General features: G+C 38.8%; 4 protein-coding genes and 1 non-coding gene across 8 annotated transcripts; 3 read left to right on the top strand and 2 right to left on the bottom strand.

Moving 5' to 3' along the window:
- Nucleotides 1-161: 161 nt before the first annotated feature.
- LOC135673028 (F-box/LRR-repeat protein 14-like) lies at nucleotides 162-3011 on the bottom strand. Of its 3 annotated transcripts, none has more exons than XM_065181700.1 (2): nucleotides 2855-3011; nucleotides 162-2679 (listed from the first exon to the last, which is right to left on the bottom strand). In XM_065181700.1, the coding sequence occupies exon 2, from the start codon at nucleotides 1887-1889 to the stop codon at nucleotides 426-428; it is 1464 nt and encodes a 487-aa protein (XP_065037772.1). In that variant the 5' UTR covers nucleotides 1890-2679; nucleotides 2855-3011; the 3' UTR covers nucleotides 162-425. The 3 variants fall into 3 exon arrangements, with proteins under 3 accessions (XP_065037772.1, XP_065037774.1, XP_065037773.1); XM_065181702.1 differs by having other exon boundaries at nucleotides 162-1858; XM_065181701.1 differs by having other exon boundaries at nucleotides 162-2749; nucleotides 2855-3007.
- Nucleotides 3012-3547: 536 nt separating this feature from the next.
- LOC103984337 (protein EPIDERMAL PATTERNING FACTOR 2-like) lies at nucleotides 3548-4428 on the bottom strand. Of its 2 annotated transcripts, none has more exons than XM_018826220.2 (3): nucleotides 4303-4428; nucleotides 4148-4212; nucleotides 3548-4069 (listed from the first exon to the last, which is right to left on the bottom strand). In XM_018826220.2, exons 1-3 carry the CDS (start codon nucleotides 4391-4393, stop codon nucleotides 3905-3907), a joined length of 321 nt encoding a protein of 106 aa, XP_018681765.1. In that variant the 5' UTR covers nucleotides 4394-4428; the 3' UTR covers nucleotides 3548-3904. The 2 variants fall into 2 exon arrangements, with proteins under 2 accessions (XP_018681765.1, XP_065037776.1); XM_065181704.1 differs by having other exon boundaries at nucleotides 4148-4215; nucleotides 4303-4427.
- A 1324-nt stretch (nucleotides 4429-5752) lies between these two features.
- TRNAW-CCA (transfer RNA tryptophan (anticodon CCA)) lies at nucleotides 5753-5824 on the top strand. Its single transcript has one exon. It is a non-coding gene; the product is annotated as a tRNA-Trp (tRNA).
- A 223-nt stretch (nucleotides 5825-6047) lies between these two features.
- LOC135673026 (nuclear pore complex protein NUP96-like) lies at nucleotides 6048-14896 on the top strand. The gene is made up of 7 exons (XM_065181697.1): nucleotides 6048-6245; nucleotides 8624-11217; nucleotides 11408-11531; nucleotides 12455-12600; nucleotides 13159-13256; nucleotides 14180-14402; nucleotides 14580-14896. The coding sequence occupies exons 1-6, from the start codon at nucleotides 6212-6214 to the stop codon at nucleotides 14373-14375; spliced, it is 3192 nt and encodes a 1063-aa protein (XP_065037769.1). The 5' UTR covers nucleotides 6048-6211; the 3' UTR covers nucleotides 14376-14402; nucleotides 14580-14896.
- A 152-nt stretch (nucleotides 14897-15048) lies between these two features.
- On the top strand, nucleotides 15049-21553 carry LOC135673027 (uncharacterized). Its single transcript, XM_065181698.1, has 5 exons — nucleotides 15049-15385; nucleotides 16368-16452; nucleotides 16640-16767; nucleotides 19379-19825; nucleotides 20852-21553. The coding sequence occupies exons 2-5, from the start codon at nucleotides 16426-16428 to the stop codon at nucleotides 21264-21266; spliced, it is 1017 nt and encodes a 338-aa protein (XP_065037770.1). The 5' UTR covers nucleotides 15049-15385; nucleotides 16368-16425; the 3' UTR covers nucleotides 21267-21553.
- The last annotated feature ends 1017 nt before the right edge of the window (nucleotides 21554-22570 follow it).

The raw sequence follows: 22570 nt of genomic DNA, 5'->3' as shown, positions 1-22570 counted from the left end.
TGTTCACGACTAGCAGCCTGCTGTTTCTACTTGCATTAGGGCTGTTTAGAGAGAGCCTTTCTCGATAGAGGCACAGTAGACAACAATAATAATAAAATTATAATTTCTAATTGTATTATATGAAACTTTTATCGTTATTGAGACATATTAAAAAAATCATATTTTTAATTAAATTTAAAAAAAATATTTAAATATTTATTTATAATTTTTATTAAAATTTACACAGCAGACGAGAGCAAGAATTACATCAGACAAACAGTTCCTGCAGTCACTGACATTACTGATAGTAAAGCTCTCTTTTCTGGAAGGAAGATAGGATTCAGCACATAAAAAAACAACAAAACTTGTGGCATCATCAGATCAAGACATTGTTGGAGGGGAGAACAGAACACAATTTGCTTCGACTGCCGTAAAGAGCGACTAATTTAGTAGAGCCATGACGACTCCTGCTTATAAGAAATAAACATTGCAGTTCCTTGTACACCTTTCTCAGAGATCTGAGGGCAGTCTTCTACCTTTAAATATTTCAATTTGCGTAAACCAATCAGTGGTTTTAACCCACTGTCTGTCACTCCTAAACATTTGCGGAGATTGAGATCAGTCAAGAGCGGACAGCGTTGGATAAGCTGCATCCCCTTATCTGTAACTTCCTGGCATTTGATGAGTTTGAGTGTCTGCAAGTAAGGGGAAGAGCTAAGAGCTTCCATTCCACTGTCATTAAAGAAGCAAGCAGAGTCGAGCACCAGAACCCGAATCGGGCAAGTTTGAACTAATGCGAGAATACCACTCTGGCTAAAGCAATTGAAGGACGGGAACTCCCCATCGGAAAAGGATAATTCAAACACTTCCAGCATCGAACAATTAATAGCTAATGCCTTTAGACTCTCATCGGTCAATCTCAATGGACTACTCAGGAAAACGGGAGCCAGAAATTGTGATGGAAGGCGAATTGACATGCTTGTTAGGTTTCTAGACTTCTGAGATAATGCAATCATATCAGTGTCCTCCACCGCAATGCACATGTCTAGGTGAAGCCTCTCGAGTGCCTCGCATCGCCCAAGCAAGTATGAAAGCCCTCTGCCTGGAGCTATGATACAATTCACCAAGCTGAGATCTCTCAAATTTTTGTAGCTACCCTGATGCATCAGCCATTTTTCTACCGATGAGCTATCATAAATTTTTGGGTACCGGTAATATGCATCCATCTCAAACTCCAAACGCTTCAGATTGTTCCATCCAGGTCCCAGCTTTGTGAGATCATGCTCACTAATAGCCCTGCAATTTTTTATCGAAAGATCCTCGAGTTTTCCGAGCTTACCGAGGTATTCCAGCCACTCAACACTGCTCACCTTCATGCAGCGAATGAGGTGAAGAGCAGAAAGATTCTTACAACCAACGACAAGTGAGAGAATACCATTGGAACTGATTGCCGGAGCAAAATTTAGCTTCAGGGATCTAAGATTTCGGCAGGAAGATAAGTATGCAAGACCGGAATCATTAATGAACGAGCAAAAACTTAGAGTTAATTCTGTCAGTGAATGGCAATTGGAAGAGAGCACGAAAAGCCCCTGGTTATCTAACTGCTTACCCAGGTTGGACATCCAGCCAGAATAGACAATTTCTAGTTTCTTTATGTTCGGGAAGCGAATGCAGAGAGAAGTTAGAGCTTCAATCGCAGGGTGTAGCCCACATCCAACCCTTAGGAAATCCCTTTGTTCTCCATCGATTGCGTATAGGCGTTTGCTTACAAGGGAAATTGAGTTTCTATCTGCAGTTTGGTCTATTCTCCTAACTATATTGACAAGCAACTCTTCAGGAAGATCCTCCGTCAAGAACCCCATTGTACCACTACTAGCACCTAAAAGAAGAGTAAGTACCATGAGAGCCATACTGAGGGAAAAAAATCCGATCGATGATAAGCTTTTCCATTTCTTTATCCACCTTTTCCATTTCTTTTTCTTCTGCCACAAATGAGTTTGAAGTGGATCCTAAATTCCATCTCTCTCGACAATCAATTCCATTCCATCGTAGTTAAGACTACGTGCAACTGACATACTCCCATATCAAAAGAGCTTATGGTTGTATCATGCACGGTTCGAAACATCGGTCCAAGTTCTATCAACATCTTTATCTTTTGTCCATGGTCTCAATTTTAGGGGATTTTATTGACAATACATGATATCATGGTTTAGAACATCATCCATATTAATAGAACTTGGAAAAATCACACATTTTCTTCATGCTCACTAGACCATATATTTTTCAGTAACCAAAGGAACATGTATCAAGATATGACAGACAATCCATCTCAAACTTAGCACAAATTAACAAAGAGAAAATAGAGATCACAATACTTTCTTGAAAATGTAAAATTGTCTCAATAACCAGTATGATTAGAACAAGATTAAATCATGATCCAAGAAAGTAGGAAAATTTCACAAGAGCATACACCTACTATGAAAGCCGCTTACTAAACCTTGAAACAGATGACATGCTAATAAGAAATAATTGATGGATGGCCCGAACATCTCACTCCAAAATGTAAATTTGTCCCGATCACCAGAGTGATAAGGAAAAAATAATCCATTCATAGTCCAAGAAGCAGATAAATTTCACAAGAACATGGCGCCGCTATAACAGTCCCAGAATAAAATTAAAAGCCCCCTTCGCTATTAAACCCTAAAACAATTGACAAGCAAATACAGAGCATCCAATCCATAAATTCAGATCATAATCCTCCATTTATATCCTACGCATGGCATCAAGATTCACATATAAACTACAGCATGTAGTCAATCAGGTTAGAACAGAAGGGAAAAGCGAAAGGAAAGAGGCATCTCAGCATTTGTATTACCTGATCAAATCTCTCTTTTGCAGCCCAGACACCCTACACTTCGATCTAACGCGCGCGACAAGATGAGAATTTTATGTTGGATCTACATGGAGTATGGGGAGAGAGCAGAAAGCTCTGACATTTGAGATACAATTTCTCACCCATTTCAGACGACGACCAACCTTGGGTGGGGCCCATCCCAACCCGACCAAAAATATCTCCAAGGAGATGAGCAACACCGGTTGGAAGCGAGATCCACCGCACATGCCGTATCATGCGGTGGAGCTTTTCCCACTCTTGGATTCGAGAGTTTTTGGCCGTAGGATTCGCGAATTCGCAACTGATGTCGCGATACTTCGAAGCTCACATACGGACTGCTCTGTTCGTGGCTGTTCCATCAAATCCGTTCCCAATCTTCCCGTTTTAATGCGTAGAAAGACTGTTCTATCTCTTGCTTGTTCACACTTTCATGGTGGACATTTGACAGGAGGAGGTGAAGGTGGGTGATGAAGTATATTGAGAAACGAATCTAAGTTTTTCTGCAACTATCTTAACTTCGGATATGAGGTAATCTGTCAGCGCACGAAGAAGCAAACTTGAAGCCGTGTATCCACCATGAATTGTTGAGAAATGGTAGGGTTGCAACCACAGCTTAATCTGGAAGCAAACACGAATATAATATGATCTCGAGATGAATTCTTGAAACCGGTTTTAGCACAGTGGTTATTAGACAAAGACAGCTTTGGAGTTCTTCCTTTCTCTGTTTATAAATGAGATGACAGCTTGAGTTGATAGTTTCATGTACTCAGAGATGACAGCAAGAAGAAGCTAACTTTGCTGAATTAGCGCAGACGACTCTACTTCTATATCTCAAAACCTCAAAAGCAATAAATTACAAACCACATCACTGCAGAACTGTCAATTTCTCATGCTCGTCATTTACAAAACCTGGTGCAACTTCTCACCTTTCTTCAGCTCCTCTCTTTCTCACCCTCCAAACTCGCAGGATCTCTCAGAAGCGTCTCTAAACTACATAAATCTTCTTGGCGTTGCCACGGAGAGGGTGCTGTCTCAGTTGGAAGGAACATGATAATATTTCCCCTTGCACATGCATCTGTAGACGATGGGGCAGGACTCGGCGACTGTGCACTTGAAGCTCACCATCACCCTCTTGCAGGGAGAGCATGGCCCGCAGGCGTGCGAGCAGTCAGGCAAACTCGAACCTCCAGTACTTTCCTGCATCGCAATCAAGAACAACATCGAAATGGTTGCATGGATGATCTATAGGACGAAGAACCAAAAGGAATATGATACCTTGGACATCAGATCATCATCTTCTTTCCTTCTGTTGCCACTGTCCTTGGTGCCGGCTGTAGCATCTACTGAGAGAGATGAGATTCAGAACTAGCAGCACAGGGTTATAGAGTCGATGAGGAAGAATCAAAAGGAGAACAAGATCCAATACTTGCCTGGACTCGGTCGTAATGCTTCGCACATGGTGGAGAGCAGCAAAAGAGCACCAAGGAAGCACACAGACCAAGAAGCAGTGGACTTCTTCATCAGTCCTGCTACTGCTGGAGCTGATGGGACTACAACGGTGGATCATTTAAGGAACAGGCGACGCAGAGTGTTACCTGTATTTATACTAAATTAGAGGTGGCGAAGGAAAGGTTTTAAATGAATGGCACCGATGATCTTGAAGTTCTTCACATGATCCATGGCAGACCATTGGGAAGGCTCACATGAACGGCTTTGCAAAACGAGAAGGAAACAGAGGGCACCCTCGTTAAGGGTACAGCTGCAGGGACTTCCATTGATGGATGTCACTTGAAAGGTGAGTGTAGAGGTGAGTTAATGTTGTCATTTGAAAGCAGCTTGAAATGGAGTCATAAGGGTTCTCATGTCTGCCTTGAAGAGAGGGAGAGAGAGACAGAGAGGGAGTGACCGGGGCTTAAATGAAGCTGACATTTATGAAAGGGTCGAGTTCTTTGGCTTCCCGTGCCCTTATTGCATCCTTTTTTTTAACAGCTAAAAAAAAACACCCTTCACATTTCTCACAAAAAAAACAAAATAAAATTTTGGATGAATTATTGAAAATAATACTTTGGGGGGGGGGGGGGGGGGGGGCTTTTTCCTTGAGAAGTATCCCATTTTCAGAATTACTCACCCCTCCCCCTTTTTTTTTTTTTGTCTACTATATGAAACATGGTATGCAGTATCGAATAGTGTCATCCGATACGGGCGGTACGTACCGATCCAACGGTATATCGGTATATGGATCGCCTAGTACCGGACGGAACGTGCTACGGTATTACAAATGCTACAATGCTATAGTGCTACAGTAAAGAAGAAAAAATATAAAACTATTCGGTACACCCTGAAACACCAATACGGTACGGTATTACATACCTTGATATGAAATGCTCCCACCCATATACCTTTTTCTCTTTTTTTTTTCTTATATATATTGGTCCATAAGATTAATCAGTTTAGTTATAATATTTCCAACAATACCTAAAAAAAAAACATAATATAAAAATTATTGCGTTATAATATTTTTTTGTACTGCAATAACATAGTGCAAAAACACAATAAAGTAGTTTAAAAATATTATAAACATAATATTTTTATTAAATTTATACAAAGAACACTATAACATAGTTGTATTACATTATAATAGTTTTCTAGTATTGTTGAAAGTACTATAACACAGTATAAAAATATTGTAATCAGATTGATTGATAGCAATCCATAAGAAACTGGAGAAATATAAATAAGCGATTGGCTATCAAATAAAAGATATTCCAAGTATTAGGCTTAAAAAGACTATTTAGACAAAAAAATGAGGATGGGTTTTTTTCCCTACTTGTGAAGAATATTTTAGTAATATAAATAATAGATTCGAAACACTGATGCATCGGATCCGTGGCGCAATGGTAGCGCGTCTGACTCCAGATCAGAAGGTTGCGTGTTCGATTCACGTCGGGTTCAATTTTCCGAGAATAATTTTCCTTTTTTTTGTGAGTGTCATTTCGGCCCAACGGAACCCAATAATTTATCCCAAAACGGGTTCAGTATCGTCTGCGTCTGGGTCAAACTATCTCAGGCGGCCGGGTTCGGATGAGATAGTGGATGCCCGAGCCGGCCCGATTCCGGCGCAGGGCGCAGGTGACTCCAACAGACATGACGTCAACCCGGCTTGCTGCGACCTCTGACGGTCTAATTAGTCGAACCGGGTCATGACCACTCTCGCGTTCCGCCTTTGTTCTTCTATCACTACGGCTACTGCTGGTGATTGATCGGAACCCTAGTTGGACACTTCTTCGTTGCCGTCGGTGTCTCTCAACACCAAATCTTGCGCTTGAAGTCGTCTTAGCAATGGCATCGTCCACGTCCTCTCTTTCTGCCGCAGGTATATTTGGCAATTTACCATTTCGTTTCGAATCTTGTTTGAATCCTCGTGAAATCGTCGCTTTATGCTTTCCGATGATGGGTTTGATCTTGTTTTATCCGGAATTTTTGTTGATGGTGTTGATACGAGTTCCTTTCGTGCGTAAGGTGCGCGGCCCAACAGCGTGCCTCCCCTCTTGCTGACGGAAGTACCTTCTCCTCTGTCCTCTCTCTCCCTCTCCCTCTCTCCGTTGCTCTGCACTCTCTGCGCTGTCCCTTCCTTCTCCTCGGCTCCCCCCGGCCGGTCTCTCTCTCTCTCTCTCTCTCCGCTGGCCGGCAGTTTAGCCCCCCCTTCCCCCGCTCTCTGTGTTTCCCCAACAGACTCTCTCTCCCCCCTCGAACCCCCTTGCTCTTTCTTCCGGCGGCTATCAACAGCCCCAACGGCCGGCTGTACAGCCCCCAGCAAGTCGTCGTCTCTCGTCCCTCGTCCCTCGTCCCCTGTTCTACTTTCTTCCCCAGCCCGCAGGCCCTCTCTGCCGCTGTTAGCCCCCCGCCCCTTGCCTTCCTCTACATTCAGCCGATCTCCTCGTGTTCTCAGCCCCCTCCCCTACCTCCTATTGAGTCGTTAATTACACTAATGTTAATTCTTATTAATAATAGTTAATTATAGTTTATGAAATGTGTTAATTACTGAATGTGCCACTATCAGGATTTTGAATTGTCACTGCTAGGATTCTTGTCAAAATTCTTGCACATTTGATGTTAATTTTCTTTTTTAAAATTTTTATTATATTTGGACAACTTAATACTATGCCTTATAGGTGGTTAAATAAATGTAATTTGATATTTTAGTGGTGATATTTTGATTATGAAATGATATGAAATTCATATTTTGTATTTTTTTATTGTCTATCTCCTTAATTAAATATTTTATAATTTTTATATTGGCATTGCCTCGCTGCACTTGGGCAAGCGCCTAATACCTCGGATGTTTTGGAGCTCTGGCGCCTTTTAGTGCCTAGCGCATTTGACAACACTGCACACAATTTTGACTTGTGTATCAGCTCTTGCAAGTTTTGAAATTGGAGCTATAAATAATCCAGGAAAGCTTCACATTCAATAACCTAGAATTGGTGGAAATTCTTGTAATATCTGGATGGTATTTTTAGTACTTAGTTATATGAGCACGTCAATTATGCATGTACTTGAATTTTATAACCAGTGGTTCTAGATATTGTTCTTCAACACTAGTTAGAAGAAAAGAAAAGAAGGTGCTAAAAAGATGCATATGTAGATTTTTTATACTGCTACTGACAGTAGTAGGCACAAAAACTAGTCTGGTTCATGAGACACTATGATGTCTAAAGTTATTCTGGAAACTTTCTGTTTAAGAACATGCTAATTTTGATTATTTTAATGTTTTGACTTTCATTTCATATCTCAGCATTCTTACTAATTACTCCTTAACTGTGTTGTGAGATGTTTTGGTTGCTAATCAATGGGGTTGTGGATTTGAAATATTATTTGTGACTGGATTCGTGCAGATGGAATTGAAAGACGGCGAAGGTCTTTTAATGGATTGTTATAATTCTTTTGGTCTTCATTATATGCAAATTTACATGAGTTTTCACTCTGAAATTTAGTTTTGTTGGATCGAGCATATTTTAATTTTGACTTTTAAGCATTTTTAATGCATGGTTTTCTAATTGTTTATTCTTGTTTCACATTTTAAACTATGTTCTGACTTAAAGTAACCATTTTTTTATGATTCTTATTGGTGTCCTTGGAAGACCCTTGTTTTATGCTTCCCAATGATGTTTTTGATCTTCTTTTATCTGCGGCTTTGGTTGATTGTATTAGTTTGAGTTCGTCTCATCTCCTTTGTATGTTCTCCGACTTGTTTTAGGGTTATCTTTGTTACTGTTTCTTTTTCAGTCTTCTGCTTTTTTGCTTTTGTGGTAACCACTATGTTTTGTAATACAAAGACTTGGGTTATCTTTTTGAGTGTCGCAACTCAGGGCATCACAGAAAATGTTCCATGGACTTGCTACTAGTTCATGGTTGCAGTTCCTTTTCAAGCTAACAGGGCTTAGTTGGACTGGAATACTTATGTGAAGGGACAAATTTTGGGGCTTCCTTTGTCAAATAAGTGATAGCAGTTCTGCTTGAATTGGAAATACCATTCTTCAGTCTTTTTGGCTCAAGTAAGATATAATATAGATAATTTTGGCTTTTGTATGTGTAAGGGACTGATGATGTATGGATTGATAGGATCATTTGGAAATTAAACACTCTGCTTTTAAACTTGAATCTCTGTTTCTCTATTTTCCTTCCAAAATATCATTTTTATGGTGAACATTAGTTTCTAAACTGAAACTCCTCATAACTTTGGATTATCAGGGATCCTATGTAATCCTCACTACAGCACCGGCGACTCCCATTTTGTTTGTAATTGTCAAAGTGAAGCAATTTTGGATGATTGCACTTCCGTGAACTTAGCTCAGTGTAAGAGAAGAAGAATATCATGCAGTAGGGATGTTGAATCCCTGTTGCCTTCTCTGAGCTCTTCAGACTATTTTACTAAACCCTCAATTGATGAGTTGGCAGCACATGAGATTGTTGATTCAGGTTACTGCAGTAGAGTTCCAGACTTTACAGTTGGAAGAGTGGGTTATGGGCACATCAAATTCTTAGGAAACACTGATGTTAGATGGTTGAATTTGGACCAGATTGTCAAATTTGACAGGCATTGTGTAGTGGTATATGGTAATGAGGCCGACAAGCCTCTGGTGGGTCAAGGTCTTAACAAAGCCGCTGAAGTCACTTTGATACTTAAACTAATACCATTGGGCTCACAGTATCTCAAATCTGATAGATGCAGTGACATATTGAAGAGAAGTTGTGAGAAGCAAGGAGCTTGCTTTCTTTCATTTGACTTGTCAAGGGGTGAATGGGCTTTCCTAGTTCAGCATTTCAGTAGATTTGGATTGGATGAAGAAGAGGAAGAAGATATAGTTATGGATGATGCTAATATTGAATCAACCGTGGAGGTAAAAGAATCTCATGTGCATCCTGCTGGACCTGTGTTGTCTCATTCGCTTCCGGCTCATCTGGGTCTTGATCCTGTAAGAATGCAAGAAATGAGGGCCTTGATGTTTGCTGCAGAAGAGGAGTGCGAAGAACATAATGGATCCTTCCAGAAGATTATTGGATATAACAGGGAACCCATAAAGGAGGATTCTCCAGGCACCAGTTCCAAAAAACTTGGCCATAAAAGTTCATTACAAGTTTCCTCTAGGAAGCCCTTGAACAAAACCAGTCATTCACCCATTCGAAAGTCACCGCAAGCTTTACTCGAGTATAATATAAGTAACAGTGACTTGAGCTCCTCAAGAGACATTCTCCTGACTGGCCAAAAAAAGGGGCTAACTAGGGTGAAAAAGGTGGAAGGCTTTAAAATGGAGGAGAATCATGCAACTCCTTTAACTGGGGGATACTCAAAAAATATTGTTGATTCTGCTTTATTCATGGGAAGATCATTTCGTGTCGGATGGGGACCAAATGGCCTCCTTGTTCATAGTGGTACTCCGGTAGGCAGTTCCAGCAGCGGGCTATCTTCTCAAATCTACATACAGAAAGTTGCCATAGACAAATCTGTGAGAGATGAAAAAAATAAAATCGTCGAGGATCTTGTCGATTTGCGCTTTTGTTCCCCTCTGAACTTGCACAAGTTGTTAGAACATGAAACTACTGAAGTTGAGCTTGGTTCTTGCAAAATAAAGCTTCAGAAAGTTGTATGCAGTCGCTTGACTCTTTCAGAAATCTGCCGGGCTTATATTGACATAATTGAGAAACAGCTTGAGGTCGCTGGGTTATCCGCATCTTCTCGTGTGTTTTTGATGCATCAGGTAACTATTTGGGAACTGATAAAAGTTTTATTCTCAGAGAGAGAAACAAGTGGACGGTTGAACTATAATGATGATGATGATGATGATGATGGTGAGGAAATGATGCTTGATAAGAAGGATGACTCCCTTGACATGGACATTGAGGCAAAACCATTCATTCGGAGAGCAGCTTTTAGTTGTTGGCTGCAAGATAGTGTTTGCCACCGGGTACAGGAAGATGTGAGCTGCTTAAATGATCCAAGTGATCTGGAGCAGATACTCTTACTTTTAAGTGGACGGCAGCTGGATGCAGCAGCTGAGATTGCTGCTTCTAGAGGAGATGTCCGATTGGCTATTTTACTGAGTCAGGCTGGTGGGTCAATGGTTAATCGCTCTGACATGGCTCAGCAGTTAGATCTCTGGAGAATGAATGGGATGGACTTCAAGTTTATTGAGAATGACAGGTTGAAGTTGTATGAGTTACTTGCAGGTAACATACAAGGTGCATTTCAGGTTTCATCAGTTGACTGGAAAAGATACCTAGGGCTGGTAATGTGGTATCAACTTCCTCCTGATACTCCACTTCCTGTGATATTTCATACTTATCAGCAGCTTCAAAGTGAAGGAAGAGCTCCACATCCGGTCCCAGTTTACATTGATGAAGGACCCCTTGAAGAAGCCATTGAATTGAACATTGATGATAACTGTGACCTAGCGTATTATCTCATGCTGCTTCATGCCAATGAGGATGATGACTTCAGCCTTCTAAAAACCACGTTCAGTGCCTTCTCTTCGACTCATGATCCACTTGACTTCCACATGATTTGGCATCAGCGTGCCATATTGGAAGCTATTGGTGCATTTAATTCCAAAGAGCTAAACGTACTTGACATGAGCTATGTTGACCAGTTGCTATGTCTTGAGCAGTGCCATTGGGCTATTTATGTCGTTCTTCACATGCCTTACCATGCTGATGTCCCATACATCCAGACTAAGCTTATTAAGGAAATTCTATTACAGAATTGTGAAACTTGGAGCACTCAGGAGATTCAGTATCAGTTCCTTGAGGATCTTGGTATACCATCAGAATGGATGCATGAAGCTCTGGTATGCATTATCGTTTGCATTCCATTGGATGTTCAGGATTTGTCATTGATTTACCCAAGACATATTAACTTTAAATTTAAACTTTCTGAAATACCACAGAAGGAAGATGATGATTAATTTTATCTGATTTAAGAAATTTATTTTGTTTGTAAATGGGAAAGAATGACATGTCTGTTTCCTTTCATCTTAGGCGATATACTTCGAGTATCATGGAGACTTGCAGGAAGCCCTTGAACATTTCCTTAAATGCTCGAATTGGCAAAAAGCTCATTCAATTTTCATGACATCAGTGGCTCATTACTTATTTCTATCATGTAAGTATGAGGGTGGCTCTATGATTGTTGATATCTCACATTGTCACAATGGGGTAGTTATATGCCTAAAACATTTCTGACAATGTGCTGCAGTATCACTTGATCTGGATAGAAACTTGTTAGAATGGGAATGATAACCGAGATACAGATAGTCATGATAATCATGATAAATGTGTGCAACTGAAAAAAAAAATTACAGTTGAGTACCATTGACTAATTGTGAAATTGTTCTTTTTCACCAATGTGATACATGCTTGAAAATTTTTTCATGATAGCAAAATATATAGCTTTTTGTACTGTTGGCATTGTTTTTTAGCATTAACAAAGGCGAAAATGCTTAGCATTAATGATATAAAAGAGGCTATGGTATCTGCTTGAAATAATGGTTCGTATTAAACATGTTTACTTGATCTCAAATTTTCTTTCGTTAGTAGATGATGTTAGATGAGTGTAATTCTGTACATCTCCTAGGTTGGTACACTTGTTTATAACCATCTGGATTCTCAATTATTATTGATGGTTAAATTATGTGACACCTTGTCAAATGGTTTGTCAGATTTCTGTCCTTGGACCTATTGATACATACCAGTATGATTTTCAGTTTAGCTATGGTGTGTCAAACCAGTTGTTGACCTGGTTACTTGAAGCCAAATTGGTTTAGCTGAAAATTTTGCAAAAATATTTCATTGCATGATTCAAGCTACCTTCATTCTTTGAAGATTGAAATATGTGATGTAGTTGATTGTTGACAAACTATGTCCTTACAGATTCAATTTGTGAGAATAGATTAGGTATAGTATCCTAATTGTTGATATTGCATGTACAATAATCTTGATCAGATCAACTAAAATGATGCATCATGCTTCAAGAATACTTCATTAAATTACAAAAGATGTTTACCAATTTCATGACATGTTTCTCAGCTCAAGATGAAGAGATTTGGAGAATAACAAGCTCCATGGAAGAGCACAAGTCAAAAATTGCTGACTGGGACCTGGGTGCTGGAATTTATATTGATTTCTATGTTCTAAGAAGTTCATTGCAAGAGGAGGACAGCATGAGTGAATCAGTATGATTTTTATCCTGTCCTCATGCTAAAATCTGCAAATAGTTGTTTGTTAGAAAAGAAACATCATTACTGATTATCTATTGGTTGTTAAACGATGAGAACATCACACAACTATCTGCAAATTAGACTAGAACCAAAATTGCTGTTTCTTCTGATGGTTTTGTGGACTGTGCATTCATAAGCTACAATTTATTGACCCAGATACTCATTTGCTTATATATTTGGTGTTCATGCATTTGTTTGCTTTGATCTAGTAGGCTCGGGTGTTTCTTTTTCTTTTGCAGCGTAGTTGGTATGAAATACTTGATACAGCTAGTCAAAATCTTCATGTAGTTCTGATAAAAATGTCTGAATACCTTGAGTTATCTAACAATATATTCATGTGGTAAAATTTTATATGTGGCAATTTTTAATATGCTTTAATTTGTAGTATTTTGTTTTCTAATCTCATATTTTCTTGGCCACTGTGGTTATATTTTTCTGGAGTCCTTTTGTAAACAAACAAACAGCAAGTCTAATTTATTATTAATGTTGGGATTGCGTTTCATCTTTCTGTAGGACACTCTTGGAAATAAAAATGAAGCATGCAGAAGTTTCTTCAATCGCCTAAGTGATTCTCTATCGGTCTGGGGAAGCAGATTACCTGTTGATGCAAGGTATGGAAAACCTCCTTAGCATTTTCTGTTATTGTATATTCCACATCTGGTACTAGAAGCTTTAGCAACACAGAGTCAATGCTAAAATCTATGATTCCTGTTCATCAGACCTGCCTCAATTCTATTTCGTTGTGCATGCCTTCTGCCATATGAGCAGTTATGATCTATCCAAGACTGGCATTGCAGTTTTCTTGACCGGTGTTACTTTGGTTGAAATTGGAAATCCAATAAAAGAATTGGTAAATTTTCATTTCTCTTGTTCTATGGAATTGCTATTTGTAAGTTATCTTCTACAGTCTGAACTACCAAGCTTTTGACCATTCCATTATTTAGTTGTGAAACCTTTTTGACTTTATCTAAGACCTATTTTGTCAGGGATAATTTTTAAGTTTACAGTTTCACCCCCATAATTTGGGCTTTTTTTGTGTTAACCTGGAAATCCTTTTGAACAAGGAAGGAGTTGCTATTCTCCAGTTGGCATATGAAACTCTTCATGTTTTTTCCTTTACCTTTAAAGGTTTACATGACAAGGATTCCCCGATAGATAACTGATAGTCAGTGATGCAAATCACTACAATTTATAATAGATTGTTTCACTGTAATATATCTGTATTTCTTGCCATTTTCAGTTAGTTCTTACCAGTACATTTAGTTGGAGAGGAAGTAATTGTTAATACAAAGTTCTGTGATGTAAGTTTCGTGGAAATTTATCGAGGTTAGATAGAAGTTGGTATCAAACAAATTTGACCTGGAGATTACTCCCGACTCGTTAGACGGGTCTAGGCAAAACTTTCACCAAACTTTTATTTTTGGCTCACTGATCCGCAGGTTAACCTATTCGACCTGGAGATTCCTCCTGACTTGTTAGACAGGTCTAGGCAAAACTTTCACCAAACTCTTATTTTTGGCACGCTGATCTGCAGGTTAACCTATTCGAAGATGTCAGAGGAGCTTTGCAATCTATTGGTATCCACTCCTGGTACGAGCTCGACACCAATGGTTCGGATGAGCTGCTTTGACACGATGCTCAGTGCTCCTATTCCAGAAGATCTGCGGTCTAATCACCTGCAGAATGCACTTGCGGTATTCACCTATCAGCTCTTGGAGGCCTCCACATGAAATCCATCTTCCCGCTCGTCACCAATGGTAATGGACATAATTGTTTCTTGTGATATTACAGATATTATCCTTTGCCTTGTCGTAAGTTTTCTCATCATTTTTTTCTTTGTCCATCTAGTGAGGCCAGATGAGTTTTATATATAGCTTGGGTTGTCTTGATGTTGTGTTGTAACTGGATCTGATTCGCATCTATGTTTCTTTCAGATCATCCAAACCTAATGTTTTGGTTACCATGTTCTTTTGACGCGAGGAAAATAGGCAAGCTGCAACTATTGTGAATGGGGTTTGTTGTGCTTATTGATGAGCTTTACTGAATCTGCCACCAAGTACTCCTCCCAGAAACCAAACCAAGAAATCAAAGCTAATAATCTCAATCTCATGATCATTATTGTAGTAGCTCGCGATGAGAACATATGTGATTATGGTTGGAACGAGTTACTTTTTTTGGTTTCTTTATTACCATTCTCTGTGATAGTATGGTTAACATGTTTGATTGATCTGGTCATAGATTATTATATCAATATTGATCCATATAGTAATGGCAAATCCATGTTAGCCAGACTCGACCCTGTCAATTTGACGTTTGGGTCGACGAGTCCGTCAACATTGGTCGCCTCGTCGCCGCGCCTTCTGCGCCACCAGTCTTTGTGGCGGTGGGTCCATCACCGGCTGCCGCACACAGCAGGAGATATATAGTTTTTATTAAGAAAAAAAAACAAATAAAAAATTAATACACTCGGTTCTTTTTCTTATTTTTAAAAATTTACGATTATATATCGACGTGTCCTTTACTTTTGCATATACATATATATATTTAACTTTCTCGATGTCCTATCTGTTCCCGAAACAAACCTAATCCGAGACCCCTCTTCTCTCCCTCTCGCCGTTCGCCTCGTCCCCGCTGCGTCGTCGTCCTTCTCCCTGTGCACACAGAGAGGGAAAAGAGGGGAGAGATTGGGAATTCAACCCCAGCCTCCTCCTGTAGTTGCGGCGAAACGGACTCCCCTTTGGTTCGGCTTGCTCTCCCCCTTCCTTCTTTCCTTCTTCCTAATTAAAATATTCTTTGTGTTACATTTTTCGGCCGAGATGTTCATTGTTTTTTGTGATATATGTTCCCACTGTGACTCAAATTTATAGGAGTTTTCCTCTGAAATTTAGTTTTGTTGGATCGAGCGTATTTTGAATTGGCCTTTTAAGTACTTTTAACTGCTTGGTCTTCCTAATTGTTTGTTTGGGTTTCGCATTTTTAGCTTCATTCCAAATTAAAGTATCCTCGTAAGAGCGTCGTTTTATGCTTCCCGATGATGTTTTTGATCTTTTATCTGCTGCTTTGGTTGGTGGTATTATTTCGAGTTCATCTCGTTTCCACTGTATGTTCTTCGACTTGTTCTAGGGTTTATCTTTGTTACCATTTCTTTTTCGTTCTTTTTTTTGTTTTTTTTTTTGTTTTCGTGGCGGTCACTATGTTTCGTGATACAAAGACTTCGGGGTTATCTGTTTGAGTGTCACAACTCAGGGCGTCACGAAAAATGTTCTGTGGACTCGTTACTAGTTCATGGTTGCAGTTCCTTTTCAAGCTTACTGTCGATTCAGCTAGTTTGGAATAATTATAGTGAAGGGACTGTTCTTTTGGCTTGTTTGTGCTCTCTATCAATATGTGTTTTTGCAGAAGGAACTAATATATTTGATCTTTGATGTCAGTCAAGTGTAGGTTTTTAAAATTGTTTCTTTGTATTGCAACAATAAGATTTTCTCCGACTGTGAACAATCTGATATTGTTGTGCTTACTGTTTCATAATTCTTAGATTTTTGTAGTACAACCCAGTTAGGTACATGTAAATGAACTGAATAACTGAACACTTGCATTGCTGCAGTTCTGTGAACAATCTGATATTGTTGTGCTTACTGTTTCATAATTCTTAGATTTTTGTAGTACAACCCAGTTAGGGACATGTAAATGAACTGAATAACTGAACACTTGCATTGCTGCAGTTCTGTGCTGGAATCCAATGCCCTTAGGTTTGAGAGATGTGGGTCTGAAGTAGGTGAAATGGCATTGATAGCGCATCAGACGCAGGTTCTTAATGTTCAACCCACAGTTCCACACTACCAATTTCTCAGCTTCTGCATTTCCTAACATTCATCTGCACTTTATGCCTTTAGTATCTGTCTTATTATGTCATGTATGCCAATATTCTCTATGATTAGTATAAAATTATAATATTGATTGTTCTAAGATTTTACCGATTCTTGTTGACCTTCAGGTTTCTTTTTCACCACATTTAATAAGTTCTAAAGCACCGATTCAAAGATTGAGTTGGGGGTCTTCAGCTGTTCAGTTCCTTTATAAAACACATGAGTTTGTGCCATTGAAGCATCACTTTCATTTCAGGTAAGAGTTCAGTAAATGATCATGCCCAGTTGTACTATATTTATTATATTTGCCTTCTCAAAAGATAGAATACATGATATGGAGTGTGGAGGTCACTGGAATAATTGTTACCTTATAGGTTTGTTAAAACTGCATTATGAAGATCACTGCACCCCTGTTTGCCATTAGTTATGATTGAATTTCAGATTCTGACTCACAGTATTTTGCTTCCTGAATTCGTATACTCTAATCAGATTGCAAAAAAAAGGGAAAACCATGGTTGTTGTTTGGTTTTAATAATCTAAGCTGATTAGATAATTCCTGTTTGACGATCTACTTAACATAGGCTCAAAATAGCAAAGTTACCAGAAAATCTGAAGTACATATTTGAGCAACTATCAGAATAGCAAAGTTATCAAAATAGCACAACCATGAGATTCCATATTTCAAGTAACTAAAGTTAAAAACGACATAGTTTCTAGGGATAGCTTTAATAGAGGAACTATATATTACCTGAAAAGTGCATGAGGTCCCACCAATTTGGGTTCTAGAGAAGGTTAATGTATTTGGTACAATGGTAAGATTGTTCCTTTGCGACTTTGAAGACCAGGGTTTAAGTCATGGAAGTATCCTTTTTAAATATTTAAAGGTAAGGTTACGTGCATTGATCATCCCTAGACTTCGCATTGGTGGAAGCCTCGATCACTGGGTACACTTTTTTTTTAGAAGGTTAATGAATGCAGTCTTGTACCCTCACAAATAAAGAGATCGACTTTTGAACTCTTGCACTGTGTTCAAAGTTCACTGTGGTGTCAAGTCCTTACGCTAAGAGACATTTACATTTTTTTTCCCCAAGTACTAAATTTTAGATAGAGAAGTATTCTCTCTAACTGGGATATTTCTCAAACCTGAAATATCTGGGAATTTGAACAACTTCTTTGGTTTTTATTCTTCTGTGAATGCTACCTGTTTTGTTGGAATTAAACAGCTTGTGTAAGTAATCATATTTGTTTGATTAAAACAAATGTTTCTTGAAAATGTTCACTGACGATAACTATTTTGGTAACACTAGGATGAACATTTGCAATTAATTAAATTAAGATTAGTGTTCCTCATGATGGCATCATGATACAGTATTGATTGTGGAAGGGTGCTGCAAATTGATCAAGGATGTTTGTTGGTTATCTTTTCTATGAGGGCCAGTTGATATTACAAGTGTTGCTGTATAAGGACAAAGAAATCATTTGTTCCAGTGTTTATCTAAGAAGCAAATTATATCACACAGATTGGTGTTGTATAAGAGTATGAATGTGATGCCTTAATCTTACATGATGGAATTATATTTCGCAAAGATGTAACATTTTTAAAGCACATTAATAAACGTTGGTGGATTAATTTTTTATTGTTTTGGTTAAAAACTATTACATTGTATCATCATAGTCTCTTTAGTACGCAATAATCCCATGGAAATATTCATTTTGAAACATTGTTGATGCCGAACTATTGTCAGATTTGAGAGCCATTGTTGATGCCGAACTATTGTCAGATTTGTGAGCCATTGTTTATGCTGAACTATTGTCAGATTTATTTATATAGTTTTGAGAAATTCCATTTTGTTCTTGAAGTCTTGTACTGGTAGAAAATGATGATTGGTCATAACTTGGGAAAGTTGAGGTTGAATTTTGAGCTTCTTTTATCACTTCGGTCAGTTAGTATTTGTTGATAAAATATGTGACAATATTTGAAATTTTGAGTCTTACTATTTTCGCTAAGGATCCAACCTTGGTTGACTTTATCAAACATGTAGTGATTTTTTGTCTAACTCATTTTCATTTGTCTTTTGGAAGGTGATAAAATGAAGTTTTTCAGTTTTACTTTTACATGGGTATGTGCGCTTTAGCTAGTTTGGTATCATGAAGTTAGTGTTATTGCTTTCTTGGAAATATGAGCTGCTGATGACTATAACTCTATGCGCCTTCACTTAATATTGTTCAATTTGTTTTGCTGAGCCTTTTCTTTTGCAAGAAATGCTCATACACCCACTTTTTGAAATACATGGTTGAACATTTACTCTTCATATGCTAAATTGCACTTTATAACATCATTACTCAGTTTTTTGATATGCTAAAAGATTTCTTCCTCAGCATCATTCTGTTTAACCTGATAATCTTGAATTGTGACCTGCTTAAGATTATGTAAGATTTGAATCATTGTTAAGGGATATTGATATAGTTCCTCAAAATTTTATCAAGGTGTTATGGTTTAGTTTTTCGTTCATGATTAAAAGAAAGAATGGTCTTTGTGGTTCTTATTTAGTAGGATTTTCTTGAATATCAACATTGAAACACCTACTTCGGAGAGAGAGAGCCTCTTGAAGAATCAATTCACTAGCAGACCTTGCTTGCCCAAAGGAAGGCATAGGTAGCATAGTGAGATGCTTCACTCAATTGCGCAAAAACATACGGTTGCCTAATTATATGAGTAGGGACTTCTTCTTTCATGCTAACTAAATCTCATCCTGAGTCAATTTTGCATTTAGGGTGTTTTTGATCCATTTACATTCAGGTTCTTGTGGCGCTAATGTTGTTCACATGTTAGCAACTCTAATGCCAAGTTAACTGTGCCATGTCAGGGAATGGCCCATCTCAGTACAGAAGAGAAAAGGTTTTAAAGTCTCTTCTTTTAAAAGCAATACACAGAATGATGGACCTGAAAAAAGAAACTCAAAAATTTCCAGACCACCAGTCCAGATATCTGGTATGCAGCAAGGAAGAGAGGATGTGCTATCAGAATCTCATGATGTCCAAAACCATCAATTATCTTATTCCTCAGAAGGTACAGACAGCACTACAGCAAGATCTCTAGCAATTCAAAGACTGTTCCGAAATTGGTTGGTCATGTTACGCAGTCATACATCTAATCATACGATGGATGACAATGTTAGTGGAACAGCAGTCCAGTCTGTTTCATCTGAAAGCCAACATGGAACAATGGGAAGACAGGCAGCTAAAGTTTTGAAGACTGCACTAGTGTACTTCTTGGGACTTGATGCTGCTGTATCTATCCCACTTGTGATATTGTAAGTTTCAAGATTGGTTTTTCTTGCTTTTTAACAGGAAGACCTGTTTACGTCCTTGTTTTTGTGTTCATCATTTCATATATGGTTTTAGATTGTTTAAATAAGTTGAAAGGTCGCATCTTTACCTGTGAAGGTATCTAAATGGTTTACTGCTTTAGTAGTTCTCTCTGTTGGCTATAATGGCTGTCTCTACTACTATTATTTTATAATTACTCCCCTAATGGCTCTGATAATTTCAAATTGTTATATAACCCTGAAAATGGACCAGATGGATGTAATTAGCAACTGAGCCTTTTGTATGGTAGCTACAAGAGTTGATGGTAAACACACGTTTATGAGGTCTGAGATCCTACAGTCACACGGCACACTGGAACACCACAATCCTGTGGGAGGTGTTATCCAGCACTTCCTGGTATTGCAAATTAACTGTGTCTAAATTCCCCTACCCATTTAAACCATGATGATTAGTCAATCTGTAAGGCTGCCAGTCGACCGTTCAGCCCCTTATATTGATGATGGTTATATGTGAGGAAAGATATGCAATTAATTATTTCCTTGGTTATAGTCATGTTTAGTGAATTAAACAATCTATTCATTGACATCCACACTATTGTTGCACAATATAATCCACAATCAACCTTTTCATTAAGTTACATTTTTTATTTAATTGTTTCCAGTTTTATATATAGCATAGATAACATGAGCGATTCTAGAATGGTGAGTTTCCTGCCTATTATTATTTTCTTCCCGCTTCTGTTGTGTTGTAATGTTTGTATTATTCTATGGATTTTTTGTATCTTTAAGATGTGTCTCTACTCCTCTCTAATGGCTGTCATTTTGCAACTGATAGAAGTGCAAGAGGCTGTTTATGTTAGTTTTCTGGTGTAACAGGCTTAACTAGGTGTCTTTCTTAAAAAATTCCTGTGCTAGTTGGATTTTCTCTTCTTTAAGAAAATGTGCAGGAAAAATAGAGTTTACTTAGAATAAAGGTTTTGCATATGCTGATTGAGCTGCTTTTTATTGCAGCATTCCTTGGTATCTGACGGTCAAGATGGTCTATGGAGCCGAAGTGACGAAGGAATTGATGCCTTTATGGATATTTGGGCCACTTATATTTGCTCTCTACATAAAGATCATTCAAGGGCTATGTTCTCTATATGTTTTCGTCTTCATGCAGGCTGTTAGGCTGATAAAGAATCTGCCTAGGTATTCTCTGTTGGTCTATAATTTCATAGCCGAAGGAAAGCTTAGAGCATATCTATGGGACCATTTCGTGAAGCCTATTGTCGACATCAAGAACATGGATTATGGAGCTTTCTCCAGAAGAAAGTACAAACAATTTGTGACATGGGCTGTCGAGAAGTACCTCGATTACGTTGAATCAATATGGCCGTACTATTGCAGAACCATCCGCTTTCTGAAGAAAGCACATCTCATCTAGCTGAGTTTCCATGCAACTCCCGGAGAAGCACATGGTTTTTGGATTGCCAAAGGATTCTTTCGACTGGTTTGTGTAAGAGAGATTCAAGTTTTGGCGATTGAACCTGAGGTTACTTCACCTGAGAACGTGAGATCGGATCAGGAATTTATGTACCATTCATGATTTTACTTCTTCATCGTGTTAACTAATAGTTACATAGTTTATTTTATCTTTGTTCTCTTACTCTCTTGAAAAAAGAAAAAAAAAAGAGTTCATCTATAAAAACACATGAATGACCTCTTTTTAGAGTTTGGTTTCTTCTTACATGAACGTGATATATATAATTGACTACAGCAGGCGCAAAACATCTGTTTCCATCATGTTTGAAACACGCAGGATGTTTATTACATCATCTGGTCCTGATTCCCAGTTTTATTTGTTGGTGAAGAGAGAGAAAGAGAGAGCGACTGGATCACGGCGTCGGTGCAGATGACATCTCCATGCAAACTTGGTTGCACTTGAGATGTGACTCCTCGCAAAGCATATGGCACCGGCCGTGGCCTTGGCCGATGGGAATCATCATGCACTTCTCGTAGACGCAGACGCCCATCATATCATCACACATGTGCCTGCACCACAAGAACTTTGTATCTGGCTCCATGTCTTTCATCAGGTCACTGGCAGCTGCATCTACCTCGCCTGAGATCACAACCATAAGCAGCAGAAGAATAGCAGCAAGTTTTTGGATCAGCACGGCCATGCTCTCTTGATTGATGTGCGTTGCACTTCCAATGCCTTCTCACACTCTCTCTCTCATATATAGGAGCTTCCCAGTGCAGGAACACCGGCGGGAATTGTGTGATAGCAGTTTCCGTTAGACATGCATGAGTGCACGCACTCGGGGATCACCGGACTGGTCACGTAAGTTAAGCTAGCAAAGGTAAAGATAGCATTCATTTGCAGGGATGAGCGAGCAGCGAGTCGACAGTCATCGAAAGGTCACTATAGATGATTTGGCCACTGGAATGTTATTGCGTTAGATTACAGTGACATGATGACTCCACTGGTTTTATCTTTAGATGAAAATGGCGATCGAAACTAATATAATGCAGTGGAGTTCTGCTTAATGGTCTTCCACTATCCCTTTATTATGTCACCATTGCACAGAGAGAGAGAGAGAGAGAGAGAGAGGACGTGTTACTTCATCACCTTCACGAGGAGAGTCTCAAAGCAGGCGTTCCAGTCTCGCAGTCCAAATCCTCCTCCGACAAGCTTTAGGCGACGTGTTATGTCATCACCATCACGGTTTGGGAATCTCAAAGCAG

Source organism: Musa acuminata, chromosome BXJ1-5 (genome assembly GCF_036884655.1).
Source record: "Musa acuminata AAA Group cultivar baxijiao chromosome BXJ1-5, Cavendish_Baxijiao_AAA, whole genome shotgun sequence".
NCBI classification, from domain to species: Eukaryota; Viridiplantae; Streptophyta; class Magnoliopsida; order Zingiberales; family Musaceae; genus Musa; species Musa acuminata.
This window is presented reverse-complemented; position numbering and strand designations above follow the sequence as displayed.

Bases quoted from the DNA above. Each gene is read 5' to 3' on its own strand.
- LOC135673027 (XM_065181698.1), top strand. From the start codon at position 16,426: ATGGCATTGATAGCGCATCAGACGCAG. The intron at 16,453-16,639 runs GTTCTTAATGTT...GTTGACCTTCAG, and splicing joins TGATAGCGCATCAGACGCAG to GTTTCTTTTTCACCACATTT. The intron at 19,826-20,851 runs GTAAGTTTCAAG...TTTTTATTGCAG, and splicing joins TCTATCCCACTTGTGATATT to CATTCCTTGGTATCTGACGG.
- LOC135673028 (XM_065181700.1), bottom strand. From the start codon at position 1,889: ATGGCTCTCATGGTACTTACTCTTCTTTTAGGTGCTAGTAGTGGTACA.
- LOC135673026 (XM_065181697.1), top strand. From the start codon at position 6,212: ATGGCATCGTCCACGTCCTCTCTTTCTGCCGCAG. The intron at 11,218-11,407 runs GTATGCATTATC...CTTTCATCTTAG, and splicing joins AATGGATGCATGAAGCTCTG to GCGATATACTTCGAGTATCA. The intron at 13,257-14,179 runs GTATGGAAAACC...GCTGATCTGCAG, and splicing joins AGATTACCTGTTGATGCAAG to GTTAACCTATTCGAAGATGT.
- LOC103984337 (XM_065181704.1), bottom strand. From the start codon at position 4,393: ATGAAGAAGTCCACTGCTTCTTGGTCTGTGTGCTTCCTTGGTGCTCTT. The intron at 4,216-4,302 runs GCAAGTATTGGA...CATCTCTCTCAG, and splicing joins AGCATTACGACCGAGTCCAG to TAGATGCTACAGCCGGCACC. The intron at 4,070-4,147 runs GTATCATATTCC...ATTGCGATGCAG, and splicing joins ATGATGATCTGATGTCCAAG to GAAAGTACTGGAGGTTCGAG.